The sequence below is a fragment of the Lemur catta genome, chromosome 16, assembly GCF_020740605.2.
Source record: "Lemur catta isolate mLemCat1 chromosome 16, mLemCat1.pri, whole genome shotgun sequence".
Lineage (NCBI taxonomy): Eukaryota > Metazoa > Chordata > Mammalia > Primates > Lemuridae > Lemur > Lemur catta.
This window is the reverse complement of record NC_059143.1, coordinates 1,880,772-1,906,664: the sequence shown is the minus strand read 5'-3', so window position 1 is coordinate 1,906,664 and position 25,893 is coordinate 1,880,772. Positions and strand designations below refer to the sequence as shown.

The following is a 25,893-nucleotide window of genomic DNA, read 5'->3' as shown; positions in this document are numbered from 1 at the left end:
CAGAAGAAGGTGGAGTGGCCCATGTAGAGGAGGGTGCACAATGGGAGGGAGGGGAGGAAGATGATGATGTTACTGGGGGGTGGAGGTCACCTGGGATGACAGGGACCTTGGCAGGAAGGTGATAGGTATCAAAGGCACTGAATTAAAGATACCTTTTTGTTTTTAAAAAATCAAAGCTTCTGGTCCATCTGAGGATCCCAGCGTGAGTTTCCTGAAGAATGTGGGAGAGAGTGTAGCAGCCGCCCTCGGCCCCCTGGGTGAGTGAGCCTCCTTGTCTGTCCCTCAAGGCCAGCTGAGGGCTGCGGTAACTCAGTGCGTACTGTCTGTAACTTTCACCTGGGATCCCTGCAGAGGGATGGGTAATTGACGTGCCCTTGACACTGTTGTGAGGTTTTCTTGCCTCAGATCAACCTTTGCCAAGTGCTGGACCACAGGCAATTCAAGGTAAATTCACTGACAAATTCTCGAGCTTTCCATGTGGACTCAAGTGGAATCAGCCAGCATTTGGCTGGGATAATCCCAGCAGGGAGACTGACTGGGTTATGGTTGTAGGGCTGGCCTGTCACCTTCTAACTGTCCTTTACTGAGGGAGTAACAGTTTGCATTTCCCCCTAAACTGAGCCTTGAGATTTGGACTCGAGGACTTGAGTAGTGGTTACCTGAGATGCCATTTATTTTTTCTTCCTTTTTGTTTCTAACCCAAAAACCATTCCTGGGTGCTTCTGAGTGCTGGGCCTGTGCCAGAGCTCGGGGGAAGGGAGCAGTGGAGGCAGGTGTTCTTCGTGACACAGTGCCTCAGACTGCAGACTAGGTCTGCTGGTGTGGGTGAACCCCAGCGGGCACCCCCAGAGTAGTGCCACCTGACCTCAGGTACAGGCTCTGAGATACACTCCTGTGGCTTTAGCAAGGGCCTGCTGCATTCATGCAAAGGCCTGGAGGTGGGTGCTGCAGGGTTAGGCTTGTGGCAGTAAGAATCAGCTCATGAAGGTGACTTCCAGTCCAAGGTTGTGAGAGAGCATGATTGCAGACTAGGAGAGAGAGCTCATCTTTGTGACTGCAGTGGCAGGTAGTGTCCACCTAGCCTGTCCAAAGGTTGTGTCCAATGTCCCTCAGGAATGCTGATGGGAGGGGTGCCCAGACCCCGCCTACCACCCCCTGCTGTGGCTACAGGGCATGACCGCCATCTGCTTCAACCCCACTTGTTCTGCTTTGAGGCAGCAGTGACATCTTGGCATTGCTGCTGCTAAATTAAACAGCTCAGACCACACATGGCTTCTGTACTGGAGTTAGAGGCTTTGAGAGAATGAGAAAAAACTTGCTATTCTTAATGCCTTCCAAGGAGGTGGAGCAGTGATCAGAGTGTAACTGTGAGATAGGCTGTGCCCAAACCCCATCTGCCATTCACTCGGGACATGGTAAAAGTCTGAAAGATTTTGCAGTTGAATTTTGAGGCCTATTTCTCCAGCTAATAGGCTGTTAGGGACCCTGAGCAGCTTGTCTGGAGGAAACAAATGAACAGTGATTCTCAAGCCTGGGTGAGCATCAGAATCACCAATGAAGGGTTTTTTGGGATATATATTTTGGCGTATGGAAACTTGATTAAAATTATTATGAAGAATAAAAGCCCTTCACTAAAAGAATGAAGGCGAGGTATGCTGGAAAGCCACAAAGCCAAGTCTGGTTCAGGCAGGGACTTTGAAACAGCACAGCCGCCAGCCCTGGCCTGCCTTGGTCTTGTAAGTGGGTGCGGATGGGGCCTGGGCCTTTTGCTTTGGAGCTTTCCCAGGTGGCTCTGGGTCTGGCGCCTGTGTTGGTGGAGTAGCTCAGAACTGACCTGGACTCCCCACTCAGGACACGGGCATTATTTTGGAAGTGCTTAGAGGCCTTTTGGGAGAAGGCTAAAGGCTTTAAAGTGGATGGGGTTGCTTTCTCCTAACTAGGGGGAGCCTGGAGCCCTACAAAACAAGGACTGTGTCAGTAAAACAGACTGGGTGGCTTCAGGGGGGGAGAGCCATTCGTGGAGTGGCTGAAACTCTGTTGTTAAAGTCACGGGTATTTTTCTTTCCTTTCTTTATGAGGAACTAAAAGCAGGATGACTCACATGGTAACTGCCTAGAAGGGACTGTTCCCAGAGCAGGGGCCCAGGGGGAACGAGTCAGTGGCAAGCTCCGGTGGCAGTGTGTGTGTGGAGGGAGCGGTGACTTTCAAGTTCAGAGCCAAGGCCTTTTTTGGTAGGTGCTACGAGAAGTAGCTGAGTGAGTCCACCACTGAGGCCCAGGGCTTTCTTGGCCTGGAGGTCACAGTCACTGACATCTAGGACATAAAGCAGCATGGCCCTTCATGGTCACAGTATCTTTGATCAACACACCCACACATAGAGGCTTTGGGGGCAGCAGGTCACAGGCCATTGTCCAGTGTTGTAAGCTCTGGGTTGAAATCTCAGGGTTTATTCAAGTTGGAGAAACTTTAATTCTACAGGGTGTCCCAAAAGTCTCCATACAAATGAAAAATTTTGTAAAATTTCATAATGACTATTTTGTAAACAAAGGTACATATGGCTTACAATTTCCCATTTTCCCTATGTATGGCGACTTTTTTTTTTTTGAGATAGAGTCTCGCTCTGTTGCCCTGGCTAGAGTGCTGTGGCGTCAGCCTAGCTCACAGCAACCTCAAACTCCTGGGCTCAAGCGATCCTCCTGCCTCAGCCTCCCGAGTAGCTGGGACTACAGGCTTGTGCCACCATGCCCGGCTAATTTCTTTCTATTTTTAGTAGAGACAGGGTCTGGCTCTTGTTCAGGCTGGTCTCGAACTCCTGACCTTGAGTGATCCTCCCGCCTCGGCCTCCCATAGTGCTAGGATTACAGGCGTGAGCCACCGTGCCTGGCCTGCATGGTGACTTTTGGGACACCCTGTATAATCTCTCTGCTCTGTTTACAGAAGTGTTCAATCACTCATCCATTTTTAAAAAATGTACTATTCTTTCAACTTTTGTTTGCTTCATAAAGAAAAGTTGGAAGGAAAAAAGAAAAACGATTTAAATACTACAGATGAAGGCAGCTGTAGTTAAGCCTGCTTTTACCTCTGCTCCCCCCTCAAACGCTACTAAAACAACAATAAAGGCTTAAACAAAGAGGTATAAAGCAACAAGGACAAGAAAAAGGGAAAGAGAGAGAGGAAAAGATAAGAAGATGTCATATTTTGGAAGACAGGAAATGAACGGGGTGGCAGGCAACTCCAGAGGTGTCGGAGACCTGCACGGGGCCCCTGTTGAAAGGCAAGAGCATTTGCTCAGGTGCCAGGAAAGGCAAGAGGTGGGACTGACACGGCCAGGCTATGAGGGGACAGGTTGAAAACCTCTAGTAAGGGTCACTAAGAGACTCCGAGGCCCCACTAAGCCAGGTAATGGCCCTTGCCACCCTTGCAGGAGACCTGATGTTTGATTCCAGGGGCACCTGACCCAGGGAAGCTTTGGCCGTGGGATACTGGGGACATAGCAGAATGCACCAGCCCAGACACTGGGCATCATGAGCGAGGAGTGGGCCTAGCAGCTGCTTCCTTGGCCAGACAGGAGATGGGGAGTCCCTGTTGAGGGAGGCTGAATGCCCCAGAAGAGTCTTACAGCACCCACCAGCTGGGCTGCAGTCACCCTACAGAGGGGAAGCTAAGGCTGGCCCTGGCCCCACAGAGAGGGCTTCCTGTTGGCCTCTTCTTAGTGCCTCACCAGGCTCAGACAGCCACAGTCACCAGCCATCCAAGGAGAACCTCTGCACATGGAAGAGAAGGCCTTACGGAGTGATAGTGTCCTGAATGAGATATAAAGGAGTATTTTATCCGTGAAAAGGAGTGGGATAATATAAAAAGGGGAACAAAGGGAACACAATAAGAAAGTTCTTGAAGGCCGGGCACGGTGGCTCATGCCTGTAATCCTAGCACTCTGGGAGGCTGAGGTGGGTGGATCGCTCGAGGTCAGGAGTTCGAGACCAGCCTGAGCAAGAGTGAGACCCCGTCCCAGCTACTCGGGAGGCTGAGGCAGAAGGATCGCTTAAGCCCAGGAGTTTGAGGTTGCTGTGAGCTGGGCTGACGCCATGGCACTCACTTTAGCCCGGGCAACAGAGCGAGACTCTGTCTAAAAAAAAAAAAAACAGCAGGAAAAAAAAAAACCTAAAAATTTAAGAAGGCTTAGATTCTAAAATTGTCTCAAGGAGCTATTCCAAAAGCAAAATAAATAGAAATAGGAGAGAAAAGATGAGAAAATTAGTAGAAGATTAATCCTAGAAGCCCAATATAGGATGAATAGGAATTCCAGAAAGAGAACAGAAAACTGAAATGAGGAAATGAACATGGAATGCAGAACAGTTTTTTGGCACTGTCGATAACCTCGAGGCTGAAAGGGGCACAGAATGACTGGAACAATGACTGAGAAAGGTCCCACAGCAAAGCTTACGGTTGTCAGACGCCAGAACCCTGCATATGAGGAGCTCCTGAAACTCTGCGGGTTACTGCAACGCTTGTGGGTACAAAGGGCAAGCATGGGAAGCCAGCAGACAGTGGAACAACTGGTGACTTCAAAAGTCAGTTAAAGAGGGTTTTCAGCCTAGAATTCTATACTCAGCTTTGATCAAACACGAGAGCAGAACCGTGTTAACCTTGGCTGGAACCAAACGAAGAAATGAACGCAGGATGAAGAACAGAGGTATCGGGAAACACGGGAGCTCACACAGGAGAGAGGGAAAGGGGGTTGCCAGGTGCAGGTGATGGCCACCTCCGCCACACAGCCAGGCGCCCGCCCGGGTGCTGCCGGCCCGGCTGCAGCAGGAGCCTGTGCGCTGCAGGGCACTCCAGGGAAAACACCGGAACTGATGGGGCCTCTGATCTGCTTTGCCCTTGTAGAAAATTGTAGAGACGCTGCTGGAGAAATGGGGAAAGTTAGCAAATGAAAAAAGAGGGCATTGTTAGTGGCAGGAAAACAAAAATCTATACGAGGGCATAGTCACATCCACTGCTTGGCCCAGCAAAGAACAACATTTTTTTTTTTTTTTTTTGAGACAGTGTCTCTGTTGTCTCAGGTAGAGTGCAGTGGTGTCATTACAGCTCACAGCAACCTCAAACTCCTGGACTCAAGCAATCCTCCTGCCTCAGCCTCCTGAGTAGCTGGGACTACAGGTGAATGCCACCGTGCCTGGCTAATTTTTCTATTTTTTTAGTAGAGATGGGGTCTCAGCCTTGCTCAGGCTGGTCTTGAACTTCTGAGCTCAAGGGATCTTACTGACTTGCCCTCCTGGGGTGCTAGGATTACAGGCGTGAGCCACCGTGTCTGGCCCAAAGAATATTTATGTAGTAGTACTTCATAAACACAGAATGTTGCTTTAACCGAAAAACTGAGTTTTATAAAAAGGATAGGGGAAGGGGAGGTAAATGTTGGTCTAGAGTAAGAAACAAACAGATGTAAACTGGAGCATCAGGTAAGAGCTGCGGGAGCCTAGGGAGCCACAGGGGAGCCCTAGGGTGCGGGCAGGGCATGGGGGAGTCAGGGCGTATGCACCGAAGCCTCCGGAAGCCTCTGGGAACTGTTGGTGCTAAGTTCTTGGATAAATCTGAATTTAAAAAACAGCACAGGTGATTCTCCCGGCGGTCCCTGGCGAGTGTGCAGGCTGCCCCGTGCCGCCAGCCTCAGGGCCGCGCTGTGCCGGCAGGGTCTGCCTGCTTCCCCGAGCGGCACGCTAGTGTTGGGACGTGTGCACCTGCCCTGTGGGGTACGAGGGTACACTGCTCGGGCGATCGGTACACTAAAAGCCTAGACATCACTATGCAATTCATCTCTGTAACCAAAAACTACTAGTATCCTTAAATCTGTTGAAATAAAAAGAAAGAAAACATACTTGGCATAGCACAAAGCCCTGTGTGCCAGTGTGGCGTGGCACTTGGTTTTCGCCGCAGCGGGGGCATCTGGCCACGTGTCGTGTGTGGTTCGCCCTGCTTACAGTGGTTGGCCCAGCCTCCTATGCAGCCTGCTCTGCGTGGGTCGGGCGAACAAGGCCTCTGTGGACTTTGTGGCTCAGAAGCTGCCCTTGGATGTCAGCTGAGGTTAATGTTTTACTAAATTGGAGGAAGAGACAGGTCCAACATGGTGGACATATTGGGACAGTGTTTGTAGAAGCCAAGGAGATTTGGGGCCAGGATATTGGGAGAGGCAGCCCCCGGGACCCTGAAAATCACAGGGGACCTTCTGCCTCACGGCTTTGTGTCTTGGCGGGTCCCACGCTGGCTGCCTGGCTCCAGGCCGAGCTCTGTGGTAGAGCCCAGCGTCTGTGTCCGTCTGGTGAGTACCACCTTCCCCACCCTCACAGGCTTGTGGGGATGAACAGGAGGCCTTGGTGAGCCTGCGGTCCCCACATGCCCCTGCCCTGCCTGCAGGCACATCTCTGGCTTTCTGTTTCTTCCCTGGCCTCTAGGCATTGAAGTGGATATTGACGTGGAACACGGAGGGAAAAGAAGCCGCCTGATGCCCATCTCTCCAGAGACTTCCAGCACAGAGGAGAAGAGCAGCTCCCAGCCAAGTAGCTGCTCTTCTGACCCCAGCAAGCCAGAGGGCAACGTCGAGAACACTGAGCAGTCTTTGGCAGAGCAAATGAAAAAGATCGAACTGGAGTCTGTGGGGCAGCCTGAGGCAAGCCTGTTCCCCTCCTGCCACCTGTCACTGCCTAGCGCTTTCTGCCCCCACTGCTGCCTCATCCCCAGCCTCTGTGGAGCCCCCCTTATGCAGCCCGAGGGTCCCTGGTGCTGTTGCAGAGTTGTTTGTGGCACTTAAGTCACTGTGAACCTTCTGCTAGGACTTTGTAAGGACAAATATACTTGGTGTTTGCGAGTGGCTCACCGTTGCTGTGCTCCTTGCCAGCCCTGCCTGCGTGCCCGGCGCACGTGCGTGCACACGCTGACGCTTCCAGGAACGGGTGCTGTGGTCAGGCTGGCCTGCCGCCACGTCCCTTGTGTGCTCATAGTGAGTTTTGTTCCAGGAACAGATGGAGTCTGACAACTGTTCTGGAGGAGATGATGACTGGACCCATTTGTCTTCAAAAGAAGTGGACCCGTCGACAGGTGAACTCCAGTCTCTACAGATGCCAGACTCCGAAGGGCCAAGCTCTTTGGACCCTTCCCAGGAAGGACCCACAGGGCTGAAGGAAGCTGCCCTGTACCCACATCTTCCACCAGGCAAGTGATGTGGGAGGTTTTGTATTCCTGCCTTTTTTCCAGCGCAGCCTGTCACCTTGTGGTTTCAGCAGCACAGATCAAAGGATCGGGTGTTCTCTGCTGCGGGGCTCGGCTGTCGACACAGGTTGGAAGTCGGCTTTGTCCTTAGAGTTTACACTGAGCGGTAGTAAATGAGCTCAGATTTAGACCAGGAATGAAGCAGGCACCACTGGGTTTGGCACTGGCTCCTGCTGGCACTGGACTCACGCCATCTTCACTTTCCGCACGGCAGGGGCTGACCTTAGAGCAGGGGTGTCACGGCCAAGATCCCTGTAGGAGCCAGGCAGGGAGCCACCATGTGAAGCGGGTGGTTTGGAAAGCAGCAGAGTGGGGTGGGGACTGGCAGTCAGTCACTCTGAATAAAAGAGACAGCTGACACCAGTTTGGGGTCCTTATTATCATGTGGCAGTGACATAAACAGTGTTGAGCAACTCTGTGAGCCAACCATTGGGCTACTGGTATGTATCTTCTCTGCCTCAGAGCAGGGGGTGGCAAACTATGGCCTGTGGGCCAAGAGGGATTCTTATTTTTTTTTTTTTTTGAGACAGAGTTTCACTTTGTTGCCTGGGCTAGAGTGAGTGCCGTGGCGTCAGCCTAGCTCACCGCAACCTCAGACTCCTGGGCTTAAGCGATCCTCCTGCCTCAGCCTCCCAAGTAGCTGGGACTACAGGCATGCGCCACCATGCCCGGCTAATTTTTTCTACATATATTTTTAGTTGTCCAGATAATTTATTTCTATTTTTAGTAGAGATGAGGTCTCGCTCAGGCTGGTCTCAAACTCCTGACCTCGAGTGATCCACCCGCCTCGGCCTCCTAGAGGGCTAGGATTACAGGCGTTAGCCACCGCGCCCGGCCTGATTCTTATATTTTTAAATCAAACGACGTGTGACAATTAGATGAAATTCAAATTTCAGTGTCCATAATTGAAGTTTTATTGGAACAAGCCATGCTCGCTTCCACACTGTGCGGCTGCTTTGGTGCTGTGGTGGCAGAGCCTGCACAGCCATTCAGGAGTCGTTACAGTCTGGCCCTTCCAGAAAACACTTGGCAGCCGCTGCCTCTGGGAGGGCTTGAGATCCTGGGGCAGGGCTGGCCCCTGGCGGGCACTGGGGACTCCTGGCCAAAGGCCGGGCTGTGCCGTCTGTGCCTTGGGTTGCACTTGGGGCTCTGCGATGCCTGCTCATGGCTTCTCACTGTTGCTGGCAGAGGCTGACCCGAGGCTGATCGAGTCCCTGTCCCAGATGCTGTCCATGGGGTTCTCCGACGAAGGTGGCTGGCTCACCAGGCTCCTCCAGACCAAGAATTACGACATTGGAGCTGCTCTGGACACCATCCAGTATTCAAAGCACCCACCGCCGTTGTGACCACTTCCGTTCACCTCTGTGTCCTCCTTTTTGGTCTCATAGTTGTGTTGAGCTAGTGTGACGCAGGCCTCTGCATGGGCCAGTTTCTCTGCCTTCTTCTTCCAGAATCGGGGGGTGGGGTGCATGAAGCCATTCAGGCAGCAGAGCAAGTGACACGAGGGGAGGGTCCGAGTGTGCGCACTGACGTCTGAGGAACGAGCCTGGCCTCCCTGGGTGCCCGGGGTCCTCGCAGCTTCCCGGGGCGCAGCAGGCCCCGGCCCTGGTCTCTGCGAGGCTGCCAGGCTCACCGCAGCGCACCCCTGCCCCCCCACCCCTGCCAGGGGTACACCTGCAGCCCAGAATGTCCTGCCTAATGGCCTTCTGATTTTTTTTCTTTTTTAAGTAACTAATAGTACTGAGCTGATTTTCCGCTAGAAACCTGATACATTCTGATTTTAGGTAAGGTACAGCCCACGTGCTATCGGGGAGTGGAGGCGAGCTGGGAGGTGGGGCAGCCCGTGCCGTGGGCGCCCACTGGGGAACCGGGAAGGGAAGGCCTCGCGCGATGCTGTGCACAAGCGCTGCTCCCGTCTCCTGACCCCACAATAGTTCAGTTCTCTCATTTCCAAACGCGTCAGCTGCTTTTAAAGTGAGAAGAGCTCTCTGTAGCCATCCTGTTTCCGTATTTGTAAACAACCTGTAATTAAATGGTATCAGCACTTTAATCAACAATGTTGTCCTTACTGTCAGTTGCAACAAGAGAAATGATTTGTTAGACAGTGATGTTTACTGTCGGTCCTTCTTGTGCATTATGCCTGTTAGCACCTGGGAGACCGTGTCCCTGGCAGAGAAGTCCAGTGGAAAGGGGCTCGAGTAGTACGTGCGTCTCAATTGGTAACATGCTAGTTTCAGTTCACAGATCATCAAAGTCCTCCCCAGTTGCAAAGAGGTCACATAGTCGCAGTGGTGGGGGCTTCTGTGCCTCTTGGACCAGGGACCCACTCTCTGCCCGAGGAGTCCCCATGCCCCACAGCTGCCCAGGGGCCTTCCTACAGGGCCTCTCAGATCCAGATGTGGGGGCGTGTGTGGCCCCAGGAGGCTGGACAGTAGTGGTGAGGCTCCTGAGGTGGCCTTCCCTTGGGGTCTGGGCCCTGCGGGTCCCTTGCTCAACCTGTGCCGGACCAGCTGGGCTGGGGCCCCTCTGTCGTGGTCTCTGCGGCTCTGTATCCACATGTGAGCTGTCCCCAGGCGACAGGAGAAATCGTGCCCACTCAGGTGGTGTGGTTTTGACGTGCTGGGCAGGACTCCGTAGTTCCCACGGACGAGCACCGGGCTCACTGGCGCTGCAGCCCACGGAGTGCTGGCGGCAGTGGCTGTCTTGTTCCACCTCCCCGATCAGGCCAGCATAGCCCTAAAAGAGAAATGGGAGAAGACCACACCCTCGTTAGTGAGAACATCTGTAAGTGCCCCCTGTGGCCACCTTGCCTTGCGCCTACTTCCGGGTCTGCAGGCTAACAGGTGGGGAACAGGCTTTGAGGGTCAGCAAAGCAAAGCGAATAAACGCTCTTCACCTCACCCCAGTGCCTCTGCTAAATCGCACAGCCTGGCTGTCCACAAAAAGACATTCTCCTGCCATCAGGTGGTCCATCTGGGGACCGTAGCATCAGGTCGGGTGGCCTGAGAGGAGGTGAGACCGGGGGAGCCCCGGAGACCATCTGCAGAGGGATGGGATGGCTCCGGGAATGGTGCTGAGCTCCCTGCGGGATAGGACGTAAGTGCAGGGCCCTGACTTCTGCCTCAGGAGCCAAAGGTCTGCTGAAGACTGGGTGTCGGGGCCGACAGCGGGACTGGAAGGCAGCGCGGAGGACGTCCCTGCAGCACTGCCCCCAGGCAACATGGCGGCTCTGCAGTGCTGACGCTTGCTGCTGGCTGTGCTTGTGCTGCACTTGCTGTGACCTCCCTCGACCCTCGCAAGCCTCTCAGTTCCTCACCGTTAAAACAAAGCAACAGGCTCGTGGGGACTGTGAAACGCCATGATGCAGCCCAGGGACTGGCACATGGTAAAGACTCGGTAACTGTGGTCATTCCTCTGTGATTTGGAGATTGAAGGCCACACACTTACCTGAGGTCACCCAGCTAGCTGGTGGCAACACCAAGGTTTGCACTCTGCCTCCTGGCTGTGAGCCAGCGCTCCCTGCACGGTCTGGGGCTGACCAAGGCAGACCTTGGCTGACAGTGACCGACGCCCAGCAGTGCCCCTGGCTCAGGCTGAATGTGCATGGGGCCTGCCAGGGTGGAAGCATCAGGAACAAGACATCCCAAGTGAAGAGGGTCTCATGTGCAAGAGTGCACCCCCGGGGAAGTGCAGGTGTGCAGGGAGCATTTTCCCAGAAATCCAGGGAGGGCCCTCTGACGGCCACTGAACAAAGGTGCCCCCTCCTGACTCAGAAAATCCCTGTTGGCCAACTTCAGTTGACTCCAAGGTGTCAGGGATGCCCTCTGGCCTTGAGTTAACATCACAGAGAGGATGGGAGGGAAATGGGGTACAGACCATAGAGGAGGTGGCTTTAAACAGAAAAGACAAGAACCTCAGGCGGGAAGTTGGGCTTTTGAGGGTATAAACCTTACACTCCACCAACTGTTGACAAAACAAGACAATAAAAAGTCCCATGGATGCTCAGTGGTCACTGGGACCACAGAGAAATACTGTCCTCCATCACCTACCTGGGGTTCCAAGGTGACCTGAGAGTCGCCCAAGCCCTGGACATCAAGGCTGCGTGGAGGCTGGACTGTGCTCTGGCTCCATTTCCTGGCAGAGGGACAGTGCTGTCAACAGTCCTGCTGTCAAATGGTGCCCCCAGAGCCTGACTCTATGGGCACCTGGCCCAACAGCTCAGGTGGGAGTCTTCTCTTGCCTCCAGCTTCCCAGCTGGCAAGTTCGGCTGTCCAACTGCAGCCCAGGCCAGCCCAGGCCTGGCCATCCATTTCTCGGCTCTGCAGCACGTAGTTGTGACAATGTTCTTATTTGAAACTAGAATGTACCTCCCAAAAGCACTACCCGAGAGCGCCGGAGATCCGTAGCCCAAGGCAATCTCTCCAGAAAACTCACTGAAATGCACAGAGGAAGTCCAGAGCAGAACTTTCCAGAAAGTGAGGTCTTTGCTAGGCTAAAAGTTCCCAGGTCCATCAGCTACCCTGGTCATGCTTCACTTTGTGAGCCCTGCCCTTGGATTCTTCCCTGAGGTCAGTCCGGTCTGAGACAGAACCACCTGGGCAGTGTAAAGGGGGCCCCAGCCTGTGCCCAGCCAGGCCAAGGGGCTGGCAGTGACAGTGGCTGCCCCAGTTTTCCTGCCTGCTGGCGCTCACCACCCAGGTCCCCCCCCCCGCCCCCGGCCGACAGCTAGCAGTGGCTCATCAGTCCCCGCTGCAGAAGGCAGCGTGGCACTGGACGAGGGGTGGATGGGAGGCACGCGTGGCACCTTTTTCTCGGCAGGTCTTGACTGAAGGGGCAGTCTGGCTCTGTTTTGGATAAGGGCTGTCTGTGGAAACACGCTCCTTCCAGCTCTGGCTCTTGGGAGTCCTTTTCCAGATACTTCAGCCAGCGGCTCTCCGAGGGCTGTGGTTTTTCCTACAGGATTGGGAAAGTTGATTGTCAGAGTTGGAAAGAGGCAGGTTTATTGAAAATCCCCAGCCCAACTCTTAGGTCTGAGGCTCTTAGGACCCATGGCTACCTTGACTTCAGGAAAGGCATCTGGCTGGAGGGTGGGGTCACAATCCTAGGACACAGGCCTTGGGAAGGCAGGACGGCACAACTTGTCAAGACCCTCATGAATGCCTGTGTTCCCTGACCCAGCAGCTCCACACTGAGATGCTAGTCCCAGTGCTATAAATAACAGCAAACGTATTCGTAAGAGCAAAAGTGTGGAAACAACCTAAATGCCTCATACTGAGGGGAATCAATATGGGTACATCCACTGTATTCTGGAAATGCTTTTAAAGAATGAAAATCATTAAAAACTATATAGCAACAAAGAATGATATATATAGGTGAAAACTTCAGGATACAAAGCATTTTTTATAATAAAAATGATGTAAAATTAAGCCTGTAAATGGACCAACCAGATTGGAAGCACAGACATAAAGATGCCAGAAGAGCACCTCCTTCTGTTTAGAATAAAAATACGAAGACTGGGTGTGAGGGGACATTGCCAGCAGGATCCCATGACCAGTGTGCGAGCAGGGCACTGCCCTCGGGGACGCGGGTGTCCCCACATCCCCGAGTCCTGGCAGGACACAGCGTTCCATACGCCCACAGCAGCCTGGCTGTCGTGAGGGCACCCCTCCCCACTGACGCCCTCACACGCTGGCCCCATCACTGCCAGCCTTCTTCCTGGGTGCTGGGGACAGAACACTGGCTGCGAGTCCCGCTCCCGAGGGGCTCGCAGTCTGGAGCGAGGGAAGATGGAGCCCCAGGCGTGAGTCACAGCCGCGCCTTCCCTCAGAGGTGCACCCAGAGTGCTGCGCCACCAAAGCTCGGGTGAAGTTCAGGGGTTCGCCAAGCAGACGGAAGAGGAAGTGCTTCCACAGAGAGCCGGAGTGGTTCGCACCCCTGGCTTCCTCCACCCTTACAAGGGGGACAGGTTTAGTCGCTTGTGGGTTCCCTGTTTAGGCCAAGTGCCTATCCTTCGGCAGCAACCGTGTGCTGCACGATGACTAGTGGATACATAAGTGGAACCCCGTCTGTCTCCCAGAGCCACCAGGTGTGCCGCGGGCTTACCTGCAGACTCAGGTTCTCAGCCTGCCGATGGCCCACAGTTTCTTCCTCACTGGCACCTACAGGTCCTTCCAGAGACCTTAGGGAAAGATATATATGTCCTTTGTAAATGACCAGGATGATGAGGCACAAGGAAGACGTGAAATCAGCAGGATGCAAGGACTTGATGATGGAGATCAAAGACTGTTTAGGGGACCCTGGGGACGGACATCTCTGTTGTCTTGATGCGAGCCAGTTGTCTTCTGGCAGTTCAGAAGGCCGGGCAGAGGGGCCATTCGCTTCCTCTTGCTGGGGCTGGTAATGGCCCGTCAGTAGGGAACATGACACGGACAGAGAGGCGGGCCCCTGACCTCGAGAGATGGGAGGTTTGCTTCCTGGCTGGGCCAGTGACTAGCTGTGTGGGACTGTGGGTACATCACCGTACCCCAGCTTCCTCATCCACACATGGGGCTGACACTGCATAGGTGACAGCAAAGATACACAAAACAATGTACAGGCATGTGCCCTGCGCAGGGCTGGAACAAACAGAGGAATGTCTCAACCACGACGAGAGAGAAGGAATTGTACTGAGCCTGCCCCATCACAGCGACTCCATCCAGCCTCCCAGGGCCAGCAGGGGAGGAGCCTCTGCGGTCCCAAGTTGGGCTGGACAGCCAGTGAGGACATTTACTGCAGGAGAACTGGGGGTGAGCGCCAAGGCCAGGTTCTCCCAGGTCAGACAGTGCTGTCACACGTCAGATTGGAACTCTCTCCAGTGAACCTCATGCTGTACACCACATGGGGGCACGTCTACCTCAGTTTCTTTGTGGAAAGAAGTAGGTGGTCCTCACAGGGCTACTACGAAGACGAAATGAGATCACACACGTGAAAACACCCACCCTGCCACATGGCCCATACGCAGGAGTTCAGGTGAGCAGTGTGGCCGGAACTCTGCTGACCTTGCTATGACTGAGAACGCAATCGCAGCTGGGTGTGGTGGCTCACGCCTGTGATCCTAGCACTCTGGGAGGCCGAGGCAGGAGGATCGTTTGAGGTCAGGAGTTTGAGACCAGCCTGAGCAAGAGTGAGACCTGTCTCTACTAAAAACAGAAAAATTATCCAGGAGTCATGGCACACACCTGTAGTCCTAACTACTTGGGAGGCTGAGGTAGGAGGATGGCTTGAGCCCAGGAGTTTAGGTCTCCGTGAGCTATGATGACACCACTGCACTCTAGCTAGGGCAACAGACCGAGACTGTGTCTCAATTAAAAAAAAACAAAACAAAACAGCTCCACAATCCCACTAACAGGAATCTCTCGGCACCCTGAAGACAGTCCGCTTGTTTCTGAAGTCACCACTGAGCAGCTGCTGTCTGTTTCCCTCTGTAGGTGAGCTCTCTTCTCTCTGGGGGCGTTTTAGCTCTTCCCTTTGTTTTCCGTGTTCTGCAAGTTCATTATGATGTTGTTAAAGGGCAGATCTTTTTTTACTCTTAAAATTAACTTATTGAGGTATGATTAACACATACTAAAATGTACCAATTTCTACATCAAAACAAAAATTTTTAAAAGTACCAATTTAAATCCATAGCTAGATGAGTTTTGACAAATACTTTTTAACTAGCACCTCAATCAAGATATTGAAAATTTTTATCACCCCCAACGGTTCCCCCAAGTACTTGTGCAGCGACTTCCTCCAGGCCCCAGGAGGCTGCAGGCGTGAGCTCTCCCCGTCTGGCTTCCTTCACTCAGCAGCGTTTTCCAGAGCCGCCCCCGCCCGTTGCTGCTCCGTGATGTTCTGTCGTCCGGCCGCACCACACCGAGCTCGTCCACTAGCCCGCTGACGCTATTCGTGTGTCCAGCCTCTCACCAATGTCACACTGCCTTGAGTACCGTAGCATTACAGTGAATCTTAAACTCCGGTTAAAGAAGTCATCCACCTTTGTTCTTCTTTATCAAAATTATTTTGGCAATTCGAGGTCCTTTGCATTTATATATAAATTTTAGAATCAGCATGTCGATTTATTAAAAAAAAAAAGCCTGCTGGAATTTTGGCTGGGATTAGGTTGACCCTATAGATCGGCACGAACTGACATCTTAACAATATTGAGTCTTCCAATCCATAAACATGTTATATCTCATTAACTGAAATCTTCTTTAATTTCTCTGAGCAATACTTTGTAGTTTTTAGTGAACAGATCTTTTACATTTTTAGTATATTTATCCCTACTTCATTAAAGAAATATACATATATATTACCTATCTCTTCAGTTTCTTGGAAGATGTAAGTATTTAATTTTTTGGTGCTATAATAAATGATATTTGATTTTTTAAATCATTTTTCCAATTTTCACTGCGTTTATATAGAAATACAATTTAATTTTGTATGTTAATCTTATGTCCTTCTGATCTTGCTAAATTATTAGTTCTAGTAGCTTTTTTGTAGATTCACTAGGATTTCCTACATACACAAATCATGCTATTTGCAAATAAAACAATGGTTTTATCCAGTTTGGGATTTATTGTGTCTCCTGAGTCTAAGAATGTTAAGTTTTTGATTCTGGAAAATGCTCCACTCTTCCCATATTGCCTTGGCCTCATTCTCTTAATTCTTTCTTGCTAGAACGCTTCTCTGTATTGTGAACTAAAATAAAATCAAAAAGTCCCATAACAACAAATGTTGGCATGGATGCAGAGAGACAGGAACACTCATACAGTGCTGGTGGGACTGCAAACTAGTACAACCTCTGTGGAAAGCAATACAGAGATACCTTAAACAGATACAAGTAGACCTACCATTTGATCCAGCAATCCCATTATTGGGCATCTACCCAAAAGAACAAAAGACATTCTATAATAAAGACATCTGCACCTGAATGTTTATAGCAGCACAATTCACAATTGCAAAGATGTGGAAACAACCCAAATGCCCATCAATACACGAGTGGATTGATAAAATGTGGTATATGTACACCATGGAGTACTACTCAGCTATAAGAAACAATGGGGATATAGCATCTCTTATGTTCTCCTGGATAGAGCTGGAACCCATTTTACTAAGTGAAGTATCCCAAGAATGGAAAAATAAGCACCACATGTACTCACCACCAAATTGGTTTCATTGATCATCACCTAAGTGCACATTCAGGAATAACATTAATCAGGTGTCGGGCAGATGTTGGGGGAGGGGATGGGCATATACTTACATAATGAGTACGATGCACACTGTCTAGGGGATGGACATGTTTGAAGCTCTGACTCGGGGAGGGGTGTGTGGGGGGGTCAAGGGCAATATACGTAACCTAAGCTTTTGTACCCCCACAATATGCTGAAATAATAATAATTAAAAAAAAAAAAGAAAAGAAAATCTTAAGGCTTCCCCACCACTGGCTGACTGAATGGACACCCCCACCCAAGGAGATATCCTAAAACTAAATTGCCTGCCACCAGGAGGGAGGTCAGACATGCCTCATTTTGCCCCCCTCCCTTCTTGGAGATATCCTTTGGTTTTGTTTTTTTTTTTTCAGACAGAATCTCACTCTGTTGCCCAGGCTAGAGTGCCGTGGTGTCAGCCTAGCTCACAGCAACCTCAAACTCCTGGGCTCAAGCAATCCTTCTGCCTCAGCCTCCCGAGTAGCTGGGACTACAGGCATGAGCCACCATGCCTGGCTAATTTTTTTCTCTATATATTTTTAGCTGTCCAGATCATTTCTTTCTATTAGAGACGGGGTCTCGCTCTTGCTCAGGCTGGTCTCGAACTCCTGACCTCGAGCGATCCTCCTGCTTCGGCCTCCCAGAATGCTAGGATTATAGGCGTGAGCCACCGTGCCCGGCTGAGATATCATTTGTAACTCATTAACAGGCCTAAGGCTATGCAAGACAAACCTGCAGGTCCTCAATTTACACAAATATGTCTAGTAGCTTGTCTCAGATTAACAGACTTACTTATCCTAAAACATTCGAGGCCTTTAGACAAAAGCTTCATGTCTTTAACCAATTACAAGTCAAAGAATCTTTAAACCTACCTATAACCTGTAAGCCCCTCCTTCAAGATGGCCCACCTTTTTGGGCCAAACCAATGTATGGCTTCCATGTATTGATTTATGACTTTACCTGTAACCCCTGTCTCCCTGAAATGTCTAAAACCAAACTGTAACCCAGCCACAAGTCCACTTGCTCAAGGCTTCTTGGGTGTGGCTCCAGGTCATGGTCCTCAAATCTGGCTCAAAATAAACCTCTTTAAATTATTTTACAGAGTTTGGCTTCTTTTCCATTGACAGTATCCTCTATGTCTCTCAACTTTCCTCATATTTTCCACTTTTTAATCTTTCTATACTGCATTGTGAATAATTTCTTCGGATTTATCTTCCATTTCATTAAGTCTCTCTTCAGCATTTAATTTACAGGGTGTCCCCAAAGTCACCATACATAGGGCAAAAGGGAAATTGTAGCTAAATGTACCTTTATTTACAAAATATTGATTACAAATTTTATAAAATTTTTCCTTTGTATGGAGACTTTTGGAACACTCTGTATTTAATCTATCCATTGAATTTTTCATTTCAATAATTGTTCTTTTAAATTCTATAAACTCTTTTTGGTTCCTTTTCAAATATATTTGGCTATTATATATTCACATTATATATTCATATATTATATATATATTCATATTATAAACCCCCCTTCCTTTTTTTTTTAGACAGGGTCTCACTCTGTCACCCAGGCTAGAATGCAGTGGCATCATCATAGCTCACTACAACCTGAAACTCCTGGGCTCAAGCAATCCTCCTGCCTCAGGCTCCTGAGTAGCTGGGACTACAGGTGCCCACCATCATGCCCAGCTAATTTTTCTATTTTTTTGTAGAGACAGGGTCTTGCTCTTGCTCAGGTCCTGGCCTCAAGCAATCCTCCTGCCTTGGCCTCCGAAAGTACTAGGATTATAGGTGTGAGCCACTGCACCTGACCTACAAACCCCTTTTTTTACTTTGTTAAATATATTAAACATGCATTATTATGTATTCTGAAGTCTATGCACATCTGACTTTTCTGATTATTGTTTCTACTGTCTTTTGCTCATGGTGACATGTTTCCTTGAGTGTTTAATGCTTTTTAACCCTTGAGTATATGTGACTTGGAACTTTATCTGTGGGAATTCTGTAAGGCCTGGGTTGAAGATGTGCTGCTTCAGAGAGCAGCTGCATTTACCTCTGCTTTCTGGGACAATTGAAAAATTCTCAGCTGAGGCTTTTTATACAGTGTGTGTAAAAGGCTAAAAAATCATGCAGCATCTTCCTTGTGCTTCCAAAATCTTGGAGAGGTATTTCCCCCTCTTTAGCCATAGCCAAGGTCAAAACAGGCAAACTACGTGTTGCAGGGTGGGTGTGTTTGTGCACTGAGGGTGCAGTCCTTTGGGGACGGTTTTGTGTAGAAGTCTCCAGCTGACCTCCCCACACTGACAGGCCCTAGGCCTTGTCTTTTGTCTCCCGCACCCTCCCAGCTGTCTACACGGAGCCTCCACTCACCGCAGTGGCTCAGGTGCTTCCTCTCTGGATTTTGGCTTTTACTTCATTTTTGACCTCGAGGGTTACTTTCCTATCTGTTCATCAGTGCATTGAGAACATTATAGCCAGCATTTTTCAGTTATTTTCAGTGGGAGGATTTCCCAGGGTGTTTAATTGCTACATGATAAGACATGGAAGTAAGGGACTTCATTGTATCCACCATTCAGCCAATATGAAAACGGGGCAAGAAAACCAGGCTCCTCTCAAATAACCATACCTGAGTGACAGTTCTGAAACCTGTCCCTGCAGTAGATTTAACTTTTGAACGTGACGTCTACAGTCAGCACCAGAGCCCTCACCGTAAGCCTGAGAAACAAAAAATATATTAAGTTTAAAAAGTGTTGGCAGAATGCTGAGAAACAGATCTACCTGAGATGCACCTCAGGGAAGACAAAGGTGCAAGGCCCAAAGATGCCTAAAGCAGCATGCAAGAATCCTCACGACTGACCACTATTTCTAGAATGATTTAAAAACTATCAGGCTCTGTAACTAAACGCTTAGGTCTATCTGGCTGCCCAACTGGTGCCCTGAACTCTACCTATCAAAGCCAAACTCAACTCAAAGCCTTACACAAAATGGTTAATGAACGTGAACAAAAACTACACAAGAAAGTAATGCATATTGCCAAGAAATGTATGAAATACTTAACCCTCACTGACAATCAAAAGAATACAAAATAAAATGAGATACTTTCTTCCACTTAGCAGTCACTAAGTCAGCCAATATTTAGTGAGCACGTATTATGTACCAGGCCCTGGTCTAGGTGTGGACAATACAGCAGAGGACAAAACTCCCTGTCATCACAGAGCTCACATCCCAGTGTGTGAGCAGGCACAGGCAATAATCAGATGGCGGTAAGTGCTCCCGAGAAAGACAAGGCAATGAAAAGGGGTAGGGTACAGCTGGGGACAGATTCACAATTTTACAGGGGCTGTTCAAAGTGGTCAAGGCACGGGTCATTGAGATGGTGACATCTGAGCACACACAGGAAGATACAGGGGAGCAAGCCACAGAGCTGTCTGGGGGGGAGAACATTCCCCCAGAAGCAATGACACGGAAAAGAATGCAAAGCCCCTGAGCCTGGCATTTTGGAGGAACAGTGAGGAGGCCAGTGTGGCTGGAGCTGAGTGGTGTTAGGGGAAGACAGGGAGAGCTGAAACTTGAGAGTGTGGGCCCTACCACAGGCAGAATCTGCGTCACGGGCCTGATACCTGCTCTGCTGTTGCCATCTTGAAATTCTTAATAATTTGATCTTTGAACCTGTGTTTTGTACGTGAAGAGTGATGGGACAAGGAACACATCTGTGAGCAGATACACACACTACACGTGTCTGCTGCTCCTCACCACCCCATCTGCAGAGAGCGTTCTTTATTAAAAAATTTTTTTTTAGAGATACGGTCTTGCTCTATCGCCCAGGCCAGAGTGCAGTGGTGTGATTACAGTTCATGGTAACCTCAAACTTCTGGGCTCAAGTGATCCTCCTGCCTCAGCCTCGCCACCAGCTGGGACTATAGGTGAGTGATACCATACCCCGATAATTTCAGAGAGTGTTCTAGATGCCTCATAAGCACAGAATTCCTGGGGACTCATGGTGCATAAGAGCCAATAAGTCAGGTGAGGACTGAGAACCAACCATCATTTTTAGCAGCCCGGAGATCACTGTCAACTTTGACATGAGCAATTTTAGTGGATGGGTGGGGAGCTGAGTGGGGAGCGTAGTCCTGTTTGGAGCACATTCAGGTGAATGGAGGAGAAGAACTGGAGAGGAGTGGCAAAGTTGAAAAAGACCGAAAACCTCGATCTGGCATGACCGGTAGGGGTGTGCTCTCCCAGAGGGCAGAACCGCTGGCTGAATACCGAAATGCATTCTCCCTGTGTGGGCACAAAACTAGACTTCGTTCTCCAGTCTGCCTGCCATCAGGGATGGCCATGAGACCAGGCTCTTTCCAGTGGAATGTTGTCTGCTTCCAGGCCTTGTCCTAAAAGCTTCTCAGGTAGCTCCTCCATGCTCTTGCCCCTTTTGGTGGCTGGGGCAGTTGCAGATGAGCCTCAGGGAATACAAGAGCCCCAGGATGACAGCAGCCTTGGTCCCTGAGATCCCACACCAAGGATAGCGCCCTACAGACCTTAATGTCCTCTCAGGACTGTTCTGAGAACAAGAGAAACACCTTCTGTTGTGTCAAGCCACTGCCATTTTGGTATGTGTTTGGCACTGCAGCCTCGTCAGCAGCAAGTCACGTGTCATGGCACAGGCATGGAGGCATGAGGGAAGGCAGACCTTCCTCCAGGAGAATTCAGAAATGCGCACGACATCTAAGACACGCTGCAGTGACTATGTGGAGCGTCTGCCTAGCTGACGAGCCAGTCCCTGTCTTCTGAGACCCAATCCCAGTTCACTGGACTAGAGCTTCTCCCAAGAGTTTATCACTGGGACTCAGCTATTCCAGGTGGCTTGAAATGAGACTCTATGAACCCAGCAGAAAATGTTACTGTGAACTGTCTAGGAAGAAACAGAAAGGGATGGAGAAGAGTAAAGGGAGGAAAGATACAGGGAGAAACTGGGTGAGGGGAGCAGAAGGGAAGGGAAAGCTGAGGCCTGGCTTGTTGGCAGCCGTTCAGTTCTCGGGGCCAGTTCTTTAAGGGGTCAGGGATAAATTTCTGCTCTTGTATTCTCTAAGATACTTCATTTCCTTGCCAGCACATTCTTTTTTTTTTTTTCTTTCCCCTTTGCTGAAGCCATTCTGAAGTGTTTCTGTCTGTGATTTGCAACTAACTAAAAGAAACTTGATTGAAAAACAGCAACTTAACTTCTAGGACTTTGTCCTAAGGAAACAGTAAATAGTTGGTCAAGTGAACTGAAAAGCTTCACTGCAGAGCTGTGTATAACAGTGAAAAGGAAAATCAAGGTAAATGCCTATCAGTGTGGCACTGACTACGTATTCATTCAACAAACACATATGGAACACTGGCTATGTGCCAGGCACTGTGCTGGGTGCTGCGGATGCATCAGTACATGAAATATGAAACGGCTCTGCTTTCACGGAGTGTGCAGTCTGAGGGACAATACTCACACGTCACACTGACACATAATTTCCCACAGGATACTTACAAGAGGGAGGGGAGCCCCAACAACGAACACAAAGGCCCCAGGAGGGAGAAAGAAAGCCACGGTGGCTGTAGGAGGAGAAAAAGGGAGGAGAGATGAGGCGGGAGATGCGGCATTGGGGCTGGAGCAGGTGAATAAAGGCAGGTCCAACAAAGCAGGACGTGGTACAGGTTGTGGGACTGAAGAGCTTAGTATGACACGACGGACAGACCTGAAAAGATGTGCTCAATGTCAAGTGGAAAAAGCAGGCTAGATAAGAGCATTTACAACATGTTTCCTGCCGGCCTGTGCTCCCTGACCACCTCCTCTTCCCAACCCACCCTCTCCCACACCCCCGGCTCTACCAACAGCCCACTGTCCACTCCTGCTGGGGCTGATTCTCCTGTTCTCTCTGACAGGCCCCGCCCGACCTTCCTGTTCATGGTGCTCGGTCTAGTTTTCACTTATGTTTCCTTTCTCTTCCCCTTCCACACAAGTGCATCTGCAAGGGCAAGAATGACAACGGTCTCACTTTCCATTGTTTCCCTGTGCCTGGCCCATAGGAAGTACTCAACAGACACTTGCTACATGAAGAAACATTTTTGACAGTGACTTTCCAGGTACTGCTCCACCCATTTTACTTCCTGAAGAACCGGAGCCCAGGAAGCAGGCGCTCTGTACCTGGTGAACTCTGCGAGAGAGGACATGGTGCCAGCTGCAGCTCCGCGGGCAGCCCCTTTGCAGGCTGGCCCCACCTGCTCTCTGTTTGTCAGGACTCACCTGCAGAAAGGACTGCTGCTTTCCACAAGCTTTGCATGTCCACTTCACACTCTTTTTCACCTATAATGAAATTTCAGAAATATAACTCAGCTAATTATTTAAAACAAAGTACAAATGGACTGGAAATCATTTAAAAAGATCAATGGAAAAGAGAGCCCAGAAATAAACCAACACGTATGTGTGTAAATTTAGTATATTATAAAGGTGGCATCTAAGCTTGAGGAAAGAACAGACTATTTAATTAGGGTGCTGAGAAAACTGGCTATCCATATGAAACAAAATCAAGTTGGGCTGGGCACACTGGTGCGGGCCTGTAGTCCCAGCTACTCGGGAGGCTGAGGTGGAAGGATCCCTTGAGCCCAGGAGTTCAAGGTTACGGTGAGCTATGATCATGCCACTGTACTCCAGCCTGGGTGACAGAACAGGCACCCTGTCTCTAAAAAAAATAAAAATAAAAAAATATAGCTTTTATAAAAGCAAATATCTAGATAATGGATGAAAAGAGTCCATTTGTAACAGCCACAAAGAAAATGTTACCAAGGGACACCAGTGAGATGTAATGAAATACCATGCTTACCATCAACAAACATGTCTAGGTTTATTCATAAAAATTAATATGATTAATATGATCCTAATACAAAAACCAGCAGGTTTTCTGTGGAGTACGCAAAGGACAAGCAGCATCTATTAAAAATTTAAGTGGCTATATCCTACGACATAGCAATTCTACTTCTCACCTTCTACTTTAAAACACCATAAAAATACTGTGCAAGTATGCAAGTAAGAAATGCATCTTTAAAACGTTTGGAAGGACATGCAGTAACTGGTAATAGATTAATTCTGGAAGCTGGTGAGAGATAAGTAATAGGATCTTTGCAATTGTACAGGCCTAGCTCTGCCATTTATTGATGGCATTTATTTTTTTATTTTTTTGATACAGAGTCTCACTCTGTTGCCCGGGCTAGAGTGAGTGCCGTGGCATCAGCCTAGCTCACAGCAACCTCAAACTCCTGGGCTCAAGTGATCCTCCTGCCTCAGCCTCCCGAGTAGCTGGGACTACAGGCATGAGCCACCATGCCCGGCTAATTTTTTCTATATATTTTTAGTTGTCCAGCTAATTTCTTTCTATTTTTAGTAGAGACGGGGTCTCACTCTTACTCAGGTTGGTCTCGAACTCCTGACTTCAAGCGATCCTCTTGCCTCGGCCTTCCGGAGTGCTAGGATTACATGTGTGAGCCACCATGCCTGGCCTGATGGCATTTATTAATGGTAGAAATCACTCGATTTCTCTGGATTTCAGTATTTGCCGCTCTATAAGATGGGAATGATACCTAATTCAGAGGTTGTTGAAATTAAATGAGATATGTAAAATGCCTCGTATGTAGCAGACTTGCTATTAAAGGCTTAACTTCCTCTTGGTTTTAAGTCACATTTCCTAGGGTTGAAAATGACTATTAGACATGTGTAGGAATTTTAAAATGTAAATGACTTCCATTTGTTTTCAACTCCTAGGACAGTCCAAAAAATCTGAGCCCCTAAAATAGCCCTTACAAAGTCTCAGTATTAAATGCAAGCTTTCAGATGCATACTCAACACCTTCCTGACTTTTTTTTTTAGAAAGTCTCGCTTTGTTGCCTGGGCTAGAGTGCTGTGGCATTAGCCTCGTTCACAGCAACCTCAAACTCCTGGCCTCAAGCAGTACTCCTGCCTCAGCCTCCCAGAGTGCTAGCATTATAGGCCTGAGCCACCGCGCCCAGCCCTTCCTGACTTTTTTTTGACACAGTGTCTCCCTCCCTAGTCCAGGGCTAGAAGGCAGAGATAAGTAATAGGATCTTTGTAATTGTACAGGCCTAGCTCTGCCATTTATTGATGGCATTTATTTTTTTATTTTTTATTTTTTTGAGACAGAGTCTCACTCTGTTGCCCAGGCTAGAGTGAGTGCCGTGGGGTCAGCCTAGCTCACTGCAACCTCCAACTCCTGGCCTCAAAGGATCCTCCTACCTTGGCCTCCCAAAGTTCTAGGATTACAGGCGTGAGCAACCTCGCCTGGCCCCTTCCTGACTTTTTAACAAACATTCTAAGTAAGTTTGATGCTATCCTTTCTCAAGCCATAGCAGATTAGCAGGTAACTAGCAGGAGGAACTATCAGAAGTGGATACGCTGACGGCAGTGTTAGGTGACATCAAGCAGGGAGACAGAGAACAATCTCTAGAACACTCTTTTCTGAAAGATTAGGTTAATGACATCCTCTATCTTTCATGTTGAAAGTCAGGGAAGCAAATACGTCTTAGAAATACAGACTATCCTGGTTAAAATACTCCAGGCAAGGCCCGTGGTGTGGTTCGCACCTGCAGTCCCTGCTACCCAGGAGGCGGAGGCAGGAGCATCTCTGGAGCCCAGGAGTCTGAGGTCGCAGTGAGCTGTGATCACACCACTGCACTCCAGCCTGGGCGACGGAGGGGCACCTTGTCTCTTAAAACCAAACCAAACCAAACCAAACCAAAACACCTGTAGGTGTCCGTGGTTTATTCTCGGGCCCGCAGGCATCAGGTCCGTCACGCCACGGGAATAAAGACGGAGGATAAGCCACGATGGACACCAGAGGGCGCCCAGGCGCCCACGAGGGACGCCTCAGTGGCACATCCGCGCGGTTTCTTCTCTAGTCCCAGTTCTAAAAACTGTCATCTCCTTTGTATTTAAACGGAGAAAGAGCCACTCTCGGTTCTGCACACGGGATGCCATCCTCAACCCGGGTCCCCCGACTATCTGGGATAATTCACGAGAGGTCGCCTCTACAGAAACCATTTCCTATGGTTCCTACAAGAACAAGCAAAAACACGAAAACGCAATGCTCAGCACGACGTCATGGGGAAGCGACGTCACTGAGACGCTGCCCTCACTGGGTAACAAGTGACTATCCCACGACCACCACTGCCTGGTTATTTGGGCTCCAGGCATATCCCACAGCCGCATGAGAAAGCGCCCACGGCTCCGACGCACCCCGTCTGCCATCCCTGCGCCCGCCCGACCTGGTGCGCCTGGAAGAGGCGGCAGCTGCAACACCGCAAGACCCGGGCCCGCTGAGGCGGCGCCATTGCGGACGCTGTAGCCGCCGCGCGGACGCGTG

At 49.9% G+C, this 25,893-nt stretch overlaps 2 protein-coding genes across 3 annotated transcripts in view; one reads left to right on the top strand and one right to left on the bottom strand.

Moving 5' to 3' along the window:
* The window catches only part of SQSTM1 (sequestosome 1), a 13,712-nt gene extending 4,396 nt beyond the window's left edge, over positions 1–9,316 (top strand). The window contains exons 5-8 of the mRNA XM_045527727.1: positions 177–257; positions 6,453–6,667; positions 7,014–7,209; positions 8,455–9,316. Coding sequence (XP_045383683.1) covers positions 177–257; positions 6,453–6,667; positions 7,014–7,209; positions 8,455–8,612 — 650 coding nt within the window. The 3' untranslated portion in view covers positions 8,613–9,316. The remainder of the gene's footprint in view (positions 1–176; positions 258–6,452; positions 6,668–7,013; positions 7,210–8,454) is intronic.
* On the bottom strand, positions 9,295–25,893 carry LOC123621806 (MRN complex interacting protein). 2 transcript variants are annotated; one of them, XM_045527729.1, is made up of 8 exons: positions 25,796–25,814; positions 25,275–25,583; positions 22,767–22,826; positions 19,119–19,207; positions 13,369–13,444; positions 12,071–12,219; positions 11,316–11,400; positions 9,295–10,002 (listed from the first exon to the last, which is right to left on the bottom strand). In XM_045527729.1, the coding sequence occupies exons 2-8, from the start codon at positions 25,311–25,313 to the stop codon at positions 9,505–9,507; spliced, it is 996 nt and encodes a 331-aa protein (XP_045383685.1). In that variant the 5' UTR covers positions 25,314–25,583; positions 25,796–25,814; the 3' UTR covers positions 9,295–9,504. The 2 variants fall into 2 exon arrangements, with proteins under 2 accessions (XP_045383685.1, XP_045383684.1); XM_045527728.1 differs by lacking the exon at positions 25,275–25,583 and having other exon boundaries at positions 25,796–25,893.